The 16423-nt window shown below is 42.3% G+C and overlaps 2 protein-coding genes across 7 annotated transcripts in view; one reads left to right on the top strand and one right to left on the bottom strand.

Annotated features, from left to right (window-relative positions):
* Nucleotides 1-5226, bottom strand: part of LOC126404630 (broad substrate specificity ATP-binding cassette transporter ABCG2-like) — a 22400-nt gene extending 17174 nt beyond the window's left edge. Inside the window, exons 1-3 of one of the 2 annotated variants that reach the window (XM_050068003.1) lie at nt 4440-5226; nt 2550-2623; nt 2340-2470 (exon numbers count right to left, since the gene is read on the bottom strand). In XM_050068003.1, coding sequence (XP_049923960.1) covers nt 2340-2470; nt 2550-2606 — 188 coding nt within the window. In that variant the 5' untranslated portion in view covers nt 2607-2623; nt 4440-5226. The remainder of the gene's footprint in view (nt 1-2339; nt 2471-2549; nt 2624-4439) is intronic. The other variant, XM_050068002.1, reaches the window with a different exon arrangement.
* A 5182-nt stretch (nt 5227-10408) lies between these two features.
* The window catches only part of LOC126404629 (type II inositol 3,4-bisphosphate 4-phosphatase-like), a 21434-nt gene continuing 15419 nt past the window's right edge, over nt 10409-16423 (top strand). Inside the window, exons 1-9 of one of the 5 annotated variants that reach the window (XM_050067998.1) lie at nt 10409-10690; nt 11218-11380; nt 12023-12081; nt 12187-12268; nt 12589-12804; nt 12930-12977; nt 13119-13228; nt 13325-13444; nt 15074-15100. In XM_050067998.1, the coding sequence (XP_049923955.1) occupies nt 11260-11380; nt 12023-12081; nt 12187-12268; nt 12589-12804; nt 12930-12977; nt 13119-13228; nt 13325-13444; nt 15074-15100 (783 nt within the window). In that variant the 5' untranslated portion in view covers nt 10409-10690; nt 11218-11259. Of the gene's footprint in view, nt 10691-11217; nt 11381-12022; nt 12082-12186; nt 12269-12588; nt 12805-12929; nt 12978-13118; nt 13229-13324; nt 13475-15073; nt 15101-16423 lie in introns of all 5 variants that reach the window. The other 4 variants (XM_050067997.1, XM_050068000.1, XM_050067999.1 and 1 more) reach the window with 4 other exon arrangements.

Here is a 16423-nt window from a genome sequence, read left to right as displayed (position 1 = left end):
CCATTCAAAGTTTGCAATTTCAGTCGGTTGCTATAGCGCCCCCCTTTGGCCAATTGATGTAATATTGCTTCATTCACATCCTCCCATGACCCTCTACCACTGTGCCAAATTTCACATGGATTGACCAAGTCAGTGAGGAGAAAAACGTGGAACAGACACACAGACAGAGTTTTCGTCATTATATAGTAAGATTGTACACGTTAAAATGTTGAGTTGACAATGACGCTAGATGAAAAGTCAAAGGATCACTAAAGTTATTACAGTTCATCCACAGGGGGACATGAATGTCTGAACCAACTAGCATGACAATCTACCTAATAGAGTGCTGCAGGAATGAGTCCTAAAACGGGGATGTTAATTAGTATTTTTGCACATCTGGTTCCTTCGTCTTGAAGTCAATGGGTCTGTGGTTGACGCAAGCTGATGAGACTTTCACATTTTGTTCTACAACATAAGATTCGTCGGTAAATACCTCAGTGGTGAATTCTGAAGCTTTTTCATGTCTTAAAAAAGGTGGTTGCAAACAAAGTGGCTAAATGAGACTACAGAGCATCATCATGCCAACAACATGGCTTTACTGCCCCGTTGTGGTGGCGACGTTAAAGTCATGTGACTGAAGTGCAGTTTGTTTATAGCCTAAGGTTAGCTTTTTATTTCTGGTGATTGCATTTACTCTTAAAAAATAAATAAAAGCGGTGTTCATTTGTCAAATGTGTAAGTGTCATAAAAATTATTTTGCCACAGATCTTAGAGGCTTTTTGACAAGAGAACAAGGGTGGAGCTAACTGTGGCGTCGACCTACAGAAAAAGATCATCCCTGCGTCAGTTTGTTGTCATTGAGATATTTTACTCACACATTAAAACACATTCATCAATCTCATGATGGTGTTAGGGGGAAAGTCAGAAGAAAGTCAGTAGGATTCATCTTCTGAGCACCATGAATGTAAATGTTGTGCCAATCCTTTGTGTAAATATTGAGGTATTTCACAGGATAAGTGAAAAGTTTGACCCGTTAGTGGCACTAGAGGAAAAATCAGAGGATCACCAAAGTCACATGGATTCATCCTTTGATGACCATTAACATTTGTACCAAATTTCAAGGCAATCCATCCAGTAGTTGTTGAGATATTTCAGTCCAGACCAAAGTGGTGGAAAGACAGATTTGTTCAGGCCAACACATTTCTGTGAATTTAACACCCTGAACTTTCTCAGTGAGTCAAATTTAAAAAGGTACGAAGGCAGTTCAGCATCCTGCCACTGTCTCTGTTTGTTGATTTAAGCTGAGGGTCATTGTTTTCCTTCAAGCTTCTGTATGAGTGTGTGTCACAGAGGAAAAGTGAGTTTCTTGACAAAGCAAACTTCCTTCCTTTGCCTCCAAACGTGTGTAAATGTGTGTGTGTTTGATCCATGTGGGCCTTGTTCGAGTCACGTTTACCTCCCAGGTGTCTTCCAGTCGGCACGTAGACAAACACACACACAATAAGTGCACATACAGCCTCAGTTTACCGAACTCACGGCTCGAACTTTCATGCCTCAGAGGGCTGAAACATGCTTTGGTGTCTTTGTGTGCTAAAGTCACTCCAGCATTTAAAAGTTTGACATGTTGCAGAAAATCAATTCAATTCATTTTTTTTATAAAGCCTCCTCTGAGCTAACAAGCTTGCTAAAGGTCAGATTCCACGAGAGAGTTGAACAGCAAAATGTATCCACATGTCTTTGCGTAATATTTAGTTTTTGAGGCTTTGTGACAGAGAGAAAACTAACATGGCTAGCTGGTCAACTACTGTAGCTAGCAAGCTAACCACTAGCATTCAACATAGTATGACACGGTGTCCCAGAACGCCAACACACCCAGGGTACCTCGCACGTCGTATGTGGACGTGGAAAGTCCACAACCAAAACGTCGATATGTTACGAGATCGGAGTGAGAATGTGTTGTTCAGTGACTCACTCCACCATCAGGATTTGATCCATTCAGTCTGATAACATTTGGAAAGTCTGGAAGAGTCGCAAGATTAAAACATTTTATCTCCATCGGCCGGCGGAAGTTAGCCCCTTGGCCACACTAGACATAAGTGTCTAGTACACATGCTCTACGGGCCGCACAGTGCAGAAGTAGTGCCAATAATCCCTGGATCATCCAGGTAATTTTATACCCGCCTGGTGAACTATGCTGGCTTCAAGCGCCACTGAGCAACCAATCTATGTTCTAGACACCAGCAGTAGCATCCATGTTGCCCTCGCCTAGCAGCGGTGCTCTTCTAACATTACCACTTTAATGACAAGCATATTGTGTACATGGGTTCCTTTTGACAGTAGCAGTAGTTTAAGAAACTCACTTGAGATCGATGAGGATGTCTTTGGTCGTACCCTTCTTCCAACACAGGCAGCCTCCTCCCTGCGTCACCTTGTAGTTGATGTTGTGAAAACTGACGGTGGCGCCGTGCTGCTGTTGGCCCGAACCTGCAGACTGTGAAACGGTTAATTCACACCCAAAACACTGACATATTTCCAAAATGTGTGATGCTAGCATAAAGAGCGGAAGGTACCTGGTGTTTTGAGGCTCCATTCTGCCCAAGCTCTATCGTCACTTTGCTCTCCGACATCCTCGACCTCTCTCCTCCTGAAACCCCGAAGAAACATTTTACTGCAGCTAACACACCTTATAGAAAGCTCGATCCTACCTGAGCATTTTTGTGCGCTTTATTTAGTTTTTTCGTTAAGAATCGGGGGAAAATGGGGTTGATCGTCACTCAAAATAGTGTCCTTGATAGATCCCCTTTCAATGTGCAATCGGAGCCTAAACTGTCAGAGATGAGTCGTCCATCTTGTAACAAGCGTAAATTGACATGCCGTCCCAGAATGTCCAAAAGTGACGCAGAAGGGTGCCTAGCATACGGTATAATATTTTGACCTCTGAGCCCGATTCTTAAGATTTCAGTTCCAACTTTTTTTAACAGCTGTTACCTCTCTCTGTGTCAGCTTACCGGCTCCGAATCGTAGTTGGGAACACGCTGACTTATCGATGTTAACTTCAGCTTGGCTCGTTATTAGCTGGTAACTAGCTTCTAGCGCCCGATCACACTCTGAAGTCGTGAAAATCTGATGCTTGGGCAGTGACATCAGAAACCCATGAAAAAAGGCGTCCTTTAAAGCCACAGTGTGTAGGAATTTCTCCCATCTAACGTTGAAATCATATATTGTATTCAAACAGATGGTGCTCTCTAGCGCCTCACTGTTTCAAACACGTATTGCAACAACTGTAGCCGCTGTGTACCAAAAAGCTATGATAACACTGATGAAACCATTTCATCCGATACTACATGGAGTATTCATTCAGGCTCCTACACAGACACACGCGACGCGAGTTGACAAACCCCCTCCTCACCATGCTGGCTGTGTGTACAATGTAGGACTGTTGGGGCGGATGTAAATTGAAACAAACCAATCACGTCTTGTCTTTTGTCAACTGACAAGTGGCTCAACCTCACACACCTCATCCCTCTCCTCGCAACACTGCGCCGCTGACAGCTGTTAGTGGCCAGCGGCACTACTGCTGCATAACAAAGTCCCACTCTTTGAGCATAATGCAGGATCATGTATTATGCAGCATCACGGGAGACGGAATCCTCGAGATCTAATGTATGTGACAACCAGCCCCGTTCTCCCCTAATTTATATCTCAATGTACACAACAACCAGCACTGCAGTTTCAATGTTTAACTGGTTTCTTACAACTGAGGCTCAGTCAGCTGAAAGTACTGCATATTAACGTCTCTAAGGTTCTCTTCCAATGTCAGTGGAGTATCTGACCTTTGACCTTGCTGCAATTTTGCTCATCAAGAAACTGAACTAAAACAGAAGTCTCTCTGGAAGACCGGAGCAGTTAAACCTAACTTCCTATTTCTTTAATCAGCAGTGGTGACAGAAGTACACAGGCTTTTTTCTTTATTTATTTACTGAAGTATAAGTAGAAATACCACAGTGTAAAAACACTCAGTAATACAAAGTATGCAAGTAGGTCCATGCAAAAAGTACAAAAATCTAGGAATCAAAAAGTACCAAAAGTAAAAATACTCATCATGCGGTATAGCTCATTTTATAATATTATGCATTATATTTGAATTTTAATGCAGTAATCATCATCACTTTAAAGATTCAGCTCATTTAAATTATTTTATATACTGCTGGGTAACTTCAAATGAATTTCCCAGCGAGGATCAATAAGGTTTTATTTTAATCTGTAATATCACATCATAATTTGTATTAATAATCTAAATCTGCAAAGGAGGTAGCAACTAAAGCTGTGGAGTACATTCACAATATTTGTCTATAAAATGTAGAAGAGCAGAGGAATAAAGTAGCTGAAATTAAAATGAAAAATAAATGAAATTACTTAGTACTTCCCACCACTGATATTCAGTCAAGAGAAGCGCTCACCTCACTGTGTTTGAACCTGCTGCAGATTAATCCTCATACAGGTGACAACAAGAGTGCGAAAGAGTTCATTGCTCACCTGCTGAAGTGACAAAGTCCCCGTGAGAAGAGCTGCTGACGGAGGTCCAGACCACAGGACACTGACTGCAGGGAGAGCAGTTTGTTCAGTGCTCCCTGTGCGCGTGTGTGTTCAGCCCTGTTTTATGACTGAAGGCTTGATAAGAGAAGTGGGGTGAAGGGCAGCAGTGAGCGTGTGAGACTCTCTGTCTTTCACTTCTCCACAGCTGGAAGTCGTGTTTCCAATCCGTCACTTCAGTAAAAAGGAGTAAAAGCCTGCGTCAGTGTGAAACACAAAAGTTCCTGCATTCAGAAAAGCGCGGTAACAGAACTCTGCAGACGCTGCAGATTTATTCGGGGTGGTTCTTCTTTACTGCACATTATTGCATAATGTCAGACTCACTCACGTGTCTCCCTCTCGATATATGAAGTCAATGTCACTGGAACTTATTGATTTCAAAATGCGTTAGATTAATTATTTAAAACCATTTTTATTCCTTATACTGTAAATTATTCATGAACAAGCTGATCAGATCCTCGTTAAAGTCCCATTTGTGTCTCAAGGAGTTGGTTGAAAGAGGTTTTATATTTCAGCTCTTTCTGGTTGGATAAAGTTACCTTGAAATATCTATTCTCTGTCAGCTTTACCTTTGTATGTTTCATATGCACCATATCAAGGTAGTATATGAGCTGACTTTGTCGCCAGGTGGTGGAGGGGATGGTGGAAGGTGTGACACCAAGGTGAGATGCCAAGCAGCAGACCACACAGAGTCATTGCTGCATTTCCAACGACTTTTTAGCCACCACACTTGGGTGTTTTTTAGTGACTTGTCACTGTTTTTCTACCAGGGATAGTGCCCAAAACTGGTTGTCTTTTACTAAGACGTCGCTGTGTTTCCTGCGGGGATAGTGAGATGAAAAGCGGTTGTTTTTTACTAAGACGTTGCTGTGTTTCCTGCAGGGATAGCGCGATGAAAAGCGGTTGTTTTTTACTAAGACGTTGCTGTGTTTCCTGCGGGGATAGCGAGATGAAAAGCGATTGTTTTTTACTAAGACGCGGTTGTTTTTTACTAAGACGTCGCTGTGTTTCCTGCGGGGATAGCGAGATGAAAAGCAGTTGTTTTTTACTAAGCATCGCTGTGTTTCCTGCGGGGATAGCGAGATGAAAAGCGGCTGTTTTTTACTAAGCATCGCTGTGTTTCCTGCGGGGATAGCGCGATGAAAAGCGGTTGTTTTTTACTAAGACGTCGCTGTGTTTCCTGCGGGGATAGCGAGATGAAAAGCTGTTGTCTCACCAAGGCATTGCTGTGTTTCTTGACGACACAGTGCCACAAAACGTGGTGGTTTATTTACTGAGACATTGCTTCGTTTCCTGCCGACATAGTGCTACAAAACCCGGCTATTTTAGTCCTGAAATTCTGAAATATTTAATGTCAAATAATTTTGTATTTTAGGATTATTATCGCTTATTTGTTGTTGTTGGTTAAAGTTGAGCTGGTTTTGAATGCGTTTGAAATACATTAACTATATTTAACCTGTTTTAAATATTTAAAGCAACTTGTTTAACAATTTTTCTTTTTTTTTCAGAGTTTCCTTTATGGATTAACAAGGATAGGAAGAATATTAATTTTTATTTATTTTTCAAATTTTGAAAAACTACTTTCTTTTCTTATACTTTTCTGTCACAAAGAAGTAAAAAGTAAAGTAAAAAGTTCAATATGTCCCAATGTCCAAATTTGTACATAGTTACCTTCCACCCCTGGTTTTTAGAAACTCATCATATGTTTTGTATGAAAATAATCTGTAAAATAAGGAACTACAAATGACACAAATGTAGTGGAGTAGAGGTACAATGAAAATACTATAATAAAGTACAAGTACCTGAAAAATGTACTCAAGTAAATTCACTTGGTGACATTCCACCACTGCTCTCCTACTCACTTTTAAAGACACTTAAAGGCTCAAAAATGATCTGAAAGGACGTAAAGCGGAGACGACGTCCAGCAGTGTGAAGGTGCAGTTTGTGTATTTACAACACTGGAGCAACACTTACCAACCAGCACCGCTCTGTCTTCTTGCTGCTTCTCTGGATCAGTGGAAGAAATAAGACGTATATAATTAACACCAAATCAGCTACGTTTTAGTTAACTCAGAAACGCATCAAAGAAATGCAGCAGCACAAGTGTTAGATTTTAGGCACCGGACTGCAGGCGTCTCAGCAGAGCTGGCTTTAAACAGGTGAGGTGTGATTGGATGATTGCTCACACCTGGATGTTCCACTCAGGACGATAGAAAGACAAAGGTCAGTGTGCTCGGGTCCTTTGTGTCAAACCAAGACGAGATAAAGGAGGAAAACCTCCAGAAAATAATGAATGCATGTATTTCTGTAGATGGAACATTGTTCTGTGTGAAAACACTCACACAAGAAGAGTGTGGGAGACGTATTTAGATTAAGTAAAAGTCCAGAATAAAAGTACAGAAGTATCAGCAAAACATTCCTAAAGCACCAAAAGTACTGATTATACAAAGTTGCTCATTTCAGATTGATGCATATCAGTATTCGTGGGTCCTCACCAGGATATTCAGCCTGTCCCTGACACAAGCTACCATCATCCCTGTCCCCAGAGAGCCAACAGTCACAGGCCGACAGCTCTAACATCTGTAGTCAAAGCCAGCCTCCCTCCCACCTTTGACCCTCATCAGTTTGCTTATAGAGCAAACAGATCTACTGATGACGCCATCGCCACAGTCCTCCACACAGCTCTGCGCCACCTTGGCTAACTACGTCACGATGCCTTTTGCTGATCACAGTTCAGCCTTCAACGTCATCATCCCCGACATCGAAGACTTCCTCACAAACCGGCCACAAACAGGCCCTCGCCGTACCTCCACCTTGGGTTGTGTGCCGAGCCCACTCCTACACAACACCAACACCATCATTAAGTTTGCTTATGACACCACTGTGGCTCGTACATGGTGGAGATGAGTCGGCGTGTAGAGATGAGATCCAGAGGCCGTCTGTCAAAACCAGCAAAAATAAAGAACTGATCATAGACTTCAGGAGACGCCGAGCAGAACCTGCCCCCCTTCAACATCAACGGGGACAGGATGGAGAGGGTCTCCACCTTAAAGCTCTTGGGGGTGCAAATCTCTGAGGACCTCCGCTCCGAAGTCCTTGAAATCCGATGCTTGGGCGGTGACATGCGGCGTCAGAAACCAACAAAAGAAGGCATTCTTCAACGTCGGCGTGATATGCGTTTGGTTGCCGTTACAGTTTAATGGCGCCTGGCAGCGTCTGGGGAAACACAGCGGGACAAGGACCAAAGTTATGGCAGCAAAAGTCCGAGAAGGGAGGGGCGGGAGCAGTGGTGGATGGGTCCGCCAAACACCAACTTTCACCAAAGAGAGCGGTGTTCACGTCCCGTAAGATTCTAAAGCCAAACCCTGTTGTTTTCTCCTAAACCTAACCACGTGTTTTTGTTGTTGAAGGAAAAAACATCAATTCACAGTGTTGTACTGACGTAGTGCTTTTATTTTGAAAGAGACTGTATGTAAACGTGAAATTTCCTGTGAAAACAGAGGTGTATTTTGAAAGAAGACGATGCATGTAACAGGCAGAACTTGACACGGTGTCCCAGAGCGTCTACAACCAACACACCCAGGGTACCTTGCACGTCGTATGTGGACGTAGAAAGTCCACGACCAAACGTCGATATGTGACGAGGTCGCAGTGAGAATGTGTTCCGTCCTTGTGGCAGGAAATACAGAAGTTTACAGCAGCTCGATACAGCAAATTTTTTCCACTATCTATTCCTGATTTTTTTGAATGACTATGCTGTGTTTTTTTACTTGCTTGTTGTAATGACTAGTTGGCACCTGATCCGATGTAGCACTCCTGATCTTGTTGATATACAATAAAGGCTTTCTGTTCTATTCCATTACTATAGTGCGGTGTTGATACTTTGACGCACAGTGAGTAAAATATCTGACACTTCCATATAAATATAGATTTATGACATTACTTTGCGTTCCTTACTATTTATCTCGTGTTGTGATATCAGGTACTCTGATGTGTTCAATTGCTTTTAAGCATTGTGTAATCGTTTATGGCAGAAGAATATCACAATAAATCAAGTACGTCTTCACCGTGGTGTTGGGGATATTTTCTTGGCACACTTGGGGCCCTTTACAATGTGAGCATTGTTTAAACATCACAGCCAACCTGGGTGTTGTTGTGGACCATGTCCGTTCCTTTATGACCACAGTGTAAATCTTCTGACAGCTACTTCCAGCAGGATAACGCACCATGTCACTGAACTTAAATCCCACAGGGGAGCAGCGGTGTGGTCTCTGAAGCTTCAGCCCTGAATGTTTCAGGTTTGTCAGAATACCTTCATCTTTGTGTTATTTCTCTTAAGTCTCAGCTGGGAAATCAACAGAATAAAAGCTCTTACCGGGGAAATATCACCATCTATAGGTCCACCCTAACATTGTAATGGGGGTTTGTTGTCTTGTGTGTGTGTTCTCTATTGTAAGGTTGATCATTGTCTTTATTAGCTAAGCCAGGGGTGTCCAAACTTTTTTGAATGGGGGCCAGATAAAACTACGTGACAATACCTGGGGGGCCAACTGATTCTCGCATCAAATGGGTTTTAAAAAAAAAGAAATAAAGTGAGACAAATGCAACCATTTTTATCTTTTAATGAACTATTACTACATGATGCCTGTCTACAAACTGTATGATACTCTTATCATTGTGAGGTGAAGGGTAAAAATGCGAAGTGATCTTGCTCGATTAACCATTATTGTGTAAAGGGCCACATATGGTATATTTTGAAAGTCAAGCCGAGGGCCAATTAAAATTGGTCTGCGGGCCACAGTTGGCCCCTGGGCCAGACTTGACATCCTGAGCTAAGCCTTGTAGCACCATCCCAATCAGCCAAAGCCTGTTTGGGTCAATGAAACAAAATAAAAACAGCTTGATATGAACACATTTTAATTTATTATTGAGCAGTAATACATTATTACGGAAGTGTATTGCATTCACTTGACAAATAAAAAAAAGCCCTGTTATTTTTTCTGTTTTTCTGAGTAATTTTTTTCTGTTTTTCGGAGTAATTTATTTATTTTTCTGTTGTTTTTTTTTTGGTGTAATTTTTTCTGTTTTTCTGAGTAATTTTTTCTGTTTTTCGGAGTAATTTATTTATTTTTCTGTTTTTTTGGTGTAATTTTTTCTGTTTTTTTTTTTCTGAGTATTTTTCCCCCTGTTTTTCATGGTAATTTTTTTTTCCTGAACGAAGAGATGAGATACTTAACTAATTACGTGCCTTACCCCTATTGATCCCGTAGTTGAAATTGTCTAGGAGCAGGAGCACGGATGCATGAGCAGGAGTCACCATGGGTGCAGGGGTCACTTGCAGGTGCCAGGTGGGAGCTTCTCGTGAGATTTTGAAGTATCTCGTCTTCTCGTTTAGGAAAGTAAATGACCACGAAAAACAGAAAAAAAATGACCACAAAAAAACAGAAAAAAATGACCACGAAAAAAAGAAAAAATTACACCAAAAAAACTGAAAAATAAATAAATTACTCCAAAAACAGAAAAAATTACTCAGAAAAACAGAAAAATAAATAAATTACACCAAAAACAGAAAAAATTACACCAAAAAACAGAAAAATAAATAAATTACTCAGAAAAACAGGGCTTTTTTTATTTGTCAAGTGAATACAATACGCTTCCGTATGTTTCCATCAAAGGTTTGCACAATCTGTTTGCTGTGACAATTTTTTGACCTTTTGATGACATCTAGCCAAGGCTTATGCAATGCATGGTCAACTTCCGGTTTGAACCTTGCCCTCCACACGTACCTGAGTGCATTCAAAAAGGTTTTACTCATTAGTGAGTGAGAGAGAACATTCCACTGTGGGCTTTATTAAAGAAGGTTTACTATTTAAATCTAAATTATAAGTAAACAAATATACAGCAATTAAATACAAAAATTAAATCGTTTTGTCTGTTTACTCGTCGTCTCGCGACATCTTGTGGTTCGACTTGAACAGCGCAGGCGGGAGGACAGTCAGAGTTGAGCAGCTCTCGCGAGACTTGAGTGGTCCAAAGGTTTTCCACTATGGTTTCCACTCAAAACAAACAGCTGCTGGAAAAGTTGGTTTTAACCCCAGAAAGTTGCTTCATTCTGCCGGTAAGAGATGCCGATAAACACGTCTTAATGTTCAGATATTAGATGATACACAGTTTTCACCACACGAAGCCGTTTTTATTAATATTAACGTAGTTTTTTTTAAAGTTTACCCTCGTGTCAAGCAGGTAAGGTTAACGGTTTTTATGCTAGCAACTGTCATGGCAAGATAATCACGTACTGTGAGGCTAATGAAGACTTTAGGGTTTTAAATACAGCTGTTATTCTGTTTTCAATGAAGCTATTTAATTCATACTGTGCTTACGTTGTTACTAACTTCATTTAATGTTCATATATTATATAATACTCATGTATTCTCAGTCATTTTAAACATCACCAGCTTTACATTTTAAAAGTAACGACACCATTTTGTCATCATTGTTTAACATGGACATAATATATGTATAATATCAACCAAATATCCTAACTGTTGTAGGTGAAAATAAAATAATACGTACCTATCATTATCCACATGTCCTCAATACTGTCACACACTGCACATGTTTGTACTTTCCTGTGTATTCGTTCAGGCAGCGATGAAGATGAGAGACAGCTGATGTGCTCTGCGGAGGATGAAGATGAGGGCGATGAAGCTGAGGGTGAACCACAGCCAGCTGCTGTTCCTGTCCAGAGAGGAAACATCTGGAAACTTCCAGAGAGAGGGAGCGCTGAGAGTCGGACGACAGGAGAGAGGTCAGAGAGGTTCTGTCTCAGGAAGCGGGATCAGGGAAACTCTTGAGTTTTCCGTTTCACAAAGCCAGTCCGGCGTAACCCTGAGTCAGTTACTATGGCAACGTCTACATCTAACATGCATCTGAGCCTGAGGCTGAGCGTGTAGGTCGTGAGGTCTGTGTGAAGGACACAATTTCACCTCACACTCTTACACTTATCTACATTATCATCGGAGCAAATTTTATGCGTTTCCCTTTGAGTCTTTTCTTTATAACATCAGAGACACTGAACGCAGCAGAGAACCGAAACTCAAGAGTTTCTCAGCTCAGGCTCAGTCGGCATTAGGCTCAGAGTTTGATGAGCCTGCTTTGTGAAATAGGGCATCATCACCTCTGTGTTCTACTCTCTCTTCAGTTCTCCTACATTCTCCTGTCGTCTTTCGTTCCCGCTTGTGTTCTGTGTTGCTCTGTTTGGTCCTCCTGTGTTCTCTTGTCTCCCATCCCTCGCTCTCGGCTGCCTTGCTCAGCGGCTCTTCGCCCTCCATCTATTTCCATCCCCTGACTCACTCTGACTTTACTTCCTGGAACGTGTGCGTGTCCATACAGAACAACAACGGGCTCCATGTGTGTCTCAGTGGCAGTAAGCTTGTGTTCTCTGTCTCAGATCTCTGTGAGAGGTTCTGTCGGCTGAGAGGAAACCTGCTCTTCATCCTGAAGAAACAGGTGAGGAAGAGGGAGGTGTGTCCTTTCAACCTGGACGTGAGAGGAACATGTCAAGCATTAACCCACTGTGTGTGTGTGTGTGTGTGTGTGTGTGTGTGTGTGTAGGGTGGTAAACTAGAGGAGGTTCTGCTGTTGGAGAGATGTGAAGTGATGAAGCTTCCAGGTGACAACAGACGACTGGCTGTCAGTGAGTTACGCACCTGTTCTCCTCCCTTCTTTTTGGTTAACGTCTGAGTTTTGTTCTTTTTTTTTGTTCTCTTCTCTCCTGTCTTTTCTTCTTTCCTGTTTTGTGCTGTTATTTTGTTTGTTCTCGTGTTTTCTCCTCTGCTCTGCTTTGCTCTCCTCCGTCTTTTTTTGTCCCCTTCGATGTGATGTTCTCTCTCGTGCCTTTTTGTCGTTCCTTTCCGTGTTCTCTCTTTTTTGTCATTTTCCTCTGCTCTTTTTTCTCTCTATATATTTTATATATGTTAGTGTAATGTCAGTGTGTGTGTGTGTGTGTGTGTTTAGTGTTTGACAGTGGTGACCCTCCGGTGTTCCTGGAGTCGAGCAGCTCTGCAGAGTGTGTGTCGTGGCTCCTCGTCCTGAAAGACGCCAACACAGAGTCGTTGAGGCGACGCATCACACACCTCCGCACGCTCATCAACACACACACCACCGCCGGGCAACACACACACACTGCTGCGACGTGCAGCGGGGGAGATGAAAACCTGGAACATGCTGGAGGTACACGTGTGTGTGTGTGTGTGTGTGTGTGTGTGTGTGTATTTACAGACACATTAAAACTTCAGTCAATGTTCAGTTTGCTGTTTTCACTGTGTGCTGATGTATTGTTGTTTCATGGCCACAAGGTGGAGTCGTGTCTGCTTCTAAAGTCTCTCCACTGCACCTTAGTGTAGGTACGTCACACACACACACACACGCACACACTTCTCCATGTCCTGTTGAGTTCTGTCGTGTTCTTTTATGCTTCCTATCCCTCTGTGTTCGGTTCTCTCTGTTCCCCTCTCTGGTGTTTCACCATGCGCTCTGTCTCTCAGAGTTTCGAGGTGTGGTTGCCGTGGCAGCCAGCAGAGTCAAGGTACAAGTGTGTGTGATCGACACACACACTCACACAATCAGGAAACACTGCTGCTGCAAGATAGTGGAGGTACACACACGCACACACAAACACACACACTTTGTGAGGACTTTGTGACATGCTTATCGGGCTGTATTTAAAAATGTGTGTGTGTCTGTGTCTCAGGGACCGGATGACAGTGTGTTCCTGACATCAGTGTGTTTCGGTGGCGACTACCCACTTTATCATCACAGCAGGATCAAAGTCACCGTTTACCACGCAGAGGAGCCAACGACACACACCACAGTAAGTGTGTGTGTGTGTGTTTGTAAGCAGGTGTGTGTATTTCTGCATAGTTGTGTGTGTGTGTGTGTGAAAATTTGTGCCTATAAGAGGATTAGCGCGAAGGATGTGTAGATGTGTAAAACCAGTGGTGGTTGCTATTCAATACACACACACACACACACACACACACACACACACTCAATTCAGTTAATCTCACTCGCACGCACACACACACACACACACACACGGCGTAAATCGAGGACAGCTTCAGAGAGAGAGAGTGCGATTTTAGATATTTCCGTTCTCTGCTTTTTTCCTTTCTGCCAAACTCGACCCCGACCGGCCTGCAGCTGCTTCCCTAATCTGCATGTTTCCCATGATGCCGATGGGGTTTTAATCCCGTCGGCCATGACGAAAGAAGAGGAGGAGGAGGAGGAGGAGGAGGAAGAAAAGGTGATGGAGGGAGCAGAGAGACACTCAGCCGGTGTTTTAGTCTTTTTTAGCTCTGTACGAACGACTGAAGCAGGATTTACATCTGCTGGATTATTTTGTCTGGTTTCCTCCTTTCCCCGCTTCAATGGACGCTCCTGCTCCTCCTCTTCTTCTTCTTCTTCTTCTTCTCTTTTTTTTGTTCTGTTCTTTTATTTTCACAGACTGTAAATCCGTCATGTAGCAGGAAGACAACGAGAGAAACCGACTTTTAGCTGACGCAGACCATCAGAGAGATTTATTTGTTTCTCTTGTGCAAAATTCAAGAGAACAATCAGCTTGAATTTCAGCGGTGCATTCAGGAGCAGGGGGAAAACTCTACGTTAAGTGTTGCATTCAGTGTCATAGGTCTTACTGTACAGCTGCTCAGATTGCTTCTCTTTGTATCAAACTTCAGCACTGACTGAAAAACACTGACACGTTCTGGACGCTGCTTTTTTAAAGTCTGATCTTAAATTTGTAATTTTTGTTCAATCATTCTTCCATCAGACAGTTTGTGATTTCAGTCGGAGTTTTGCAAATTGTAATTTTGTTTTTTGAGATATTACACTTCTTTTCTTATAGTTTATAGTCCGTCCTAAAAGACATTAAGTGACATTTTAAGGGGAATATTTTTTGTTGAAAATAGCAGCAGCGAGCCAAGTAGATGTAGTTTAATAAAGATGAAAATATTTCTCCAGTTGGATTTTCTTGAATTTAAAAGCACAGCCTGTTTAAATATTTTTTATGCCTCTTATTTGAAGCTCACATTTTTGACGGTATACTAGCTTACTATCTTTTACCTTTTTGTTTGTAATTTTAAAACAATATTTTAGTTTTTTTAATCTCCTAATAATTATTTATTAGATGTCCAGTGAGGCACTTTATGTTGCACATTTTTGCTGAGCGCGTGCCGTCTTAGCAAAAGAATTTTGGTACCATTATCGGCTTTGAAAGCTGCAGGACTGAACAGGAAGTGTGAGCTGCACCCTTGAGATAAGCTTTTATTTCTGTGGTGAAGAAGAAGAAGCAGAAGTCGACATCGAGGTCTGCCGCTGATGTCAGAGAATATTAAGTAGAAAGGAACAAACAGGAAGTAAACAGGAAGGAAGAGGCTGTTTATTTTTATTCCTGGGGATGCAGAGAGCGACGATGGCATTCAGCAAATGTTTCTGTCCACAGGGAGAGAACAGCTCCTCTGCTGGACAGGTAGGGAAGTGCACACACACACACACACACACACACACACTCACTCAGAATAAACATTCAGAGTCTGACAGAATTGTTGGAGTGTACTTTGTATTTATGTGAGTGTGTCTAGGTTTGATGGGGATTAGCGTGTAATCTTAAAAGCCTCTTGTTTTGCTGAAGAACTCAATGAAGCAGATTAGCTCAGTGTGTGTTGGTTTGTGTGTGTGTTGTTGCTCAAAACCTCGGCCGCAAACGAGGAAATGTGGCAACAATTTGTATGTGTAACGTCTCAATATCCTGTTTGTTTGTTTCCTTCTGTCTTTCTTTCTGTGGTTCTGTTTTTTTTTTTAGCATCCCTGCAGTTTACACGGCACATGAGGACTTTATTTTAGTCTGAATTTATTCCCTCTGTCAGGAGTGGGTGTCAGTGTGTCAGACATTTTGAGGGGTGTCTGCTGATGACACCGAGTACAAAGGTACTACTACTCGTACTCTGTGGGCACCACTATTAGGCAAGTTGTGTTCCTGAGTATTCATTTTATGTTTGAACAAATAGAGTTAATAAACCTCAAAACTGAACATTTAAGAAAGGAAAAGTGAGTGCAGCAGCAGCCACAGCCTCCCAAATGCTGTTCAAAGAGGTGTACTGTCCTCCCTCATTGTCCTGCATAAAAATCATGGCCTTCTTGAATGATGTAGAGTTTCTCCTGTACCCCTGCTTGAAGAAAGTATCTTCTAAAAACTGGAAGTAGGCTTGGGAGTTGATTCTAAGTCCATCTTCATCCTGAAAAGGTCCAACTCGTTGATCCTTAATAAAAGCAGCCCACACCAGTACCTCACCACCTCCACCTTGCTGGTGTCTGACTCGGAAGTGGAGCTCTGTGCCCAGTAGTAATCCAGCCACGGGTGACGGGTCCATCCAGAGTCACTCTCATTTCATCTGTCCGTAAAACCTTTGAAAAATCTGTCTTTATATTTCTTGGCCCAGTCTTGACGTTTCAGCTTATGAGTCATGTTCAGTGGTGGTTCTGTTTCAGCCTTCCTTACCTGGGCCATGTCTCTGAGCACTGAACAGCTTGTGCTTCTCGACTCTCAAGGTAGGCTGCGTTTCTGGAATATGGCAGCACTGAAGGTTAATGGGTTCCTGGTAATAATAATGATAACAACTAGTCCATACCCATTGGTAGCTTTGCCACCTTCTACCTATGCCAGTCCTCAATGCCTATGTGCAGTTTCACATAGATTGACCACGTCAGTGAGTAGAAAAACGTGGGACAGACAGAATGACTGACTGACAGAATGACACACTGACAGAATGACGCACTGACAGAATGACACCAT

The sequence above is a fragment of the Epinephelus moara genome, chromosome 17, assembly GCF_006386435.1.
Source record: "Epinephelus moara isolate mb chromosome 17, YSFRI_EMoa_1.0, whole genome shotgun sequence".
In the NCBI taxonomy this organism is placed as follows: domain Eukaryota; kingdom Metazoa; phylum Chordata; class Actinopteri; order Perciformes; family Serranidae; genus Epinephelus; species Epinephelus moara.
Note: the sequence above shows the minus strand (reverse complement) of the source record. Positions and strands in the feature narration are given on the sequence as shown.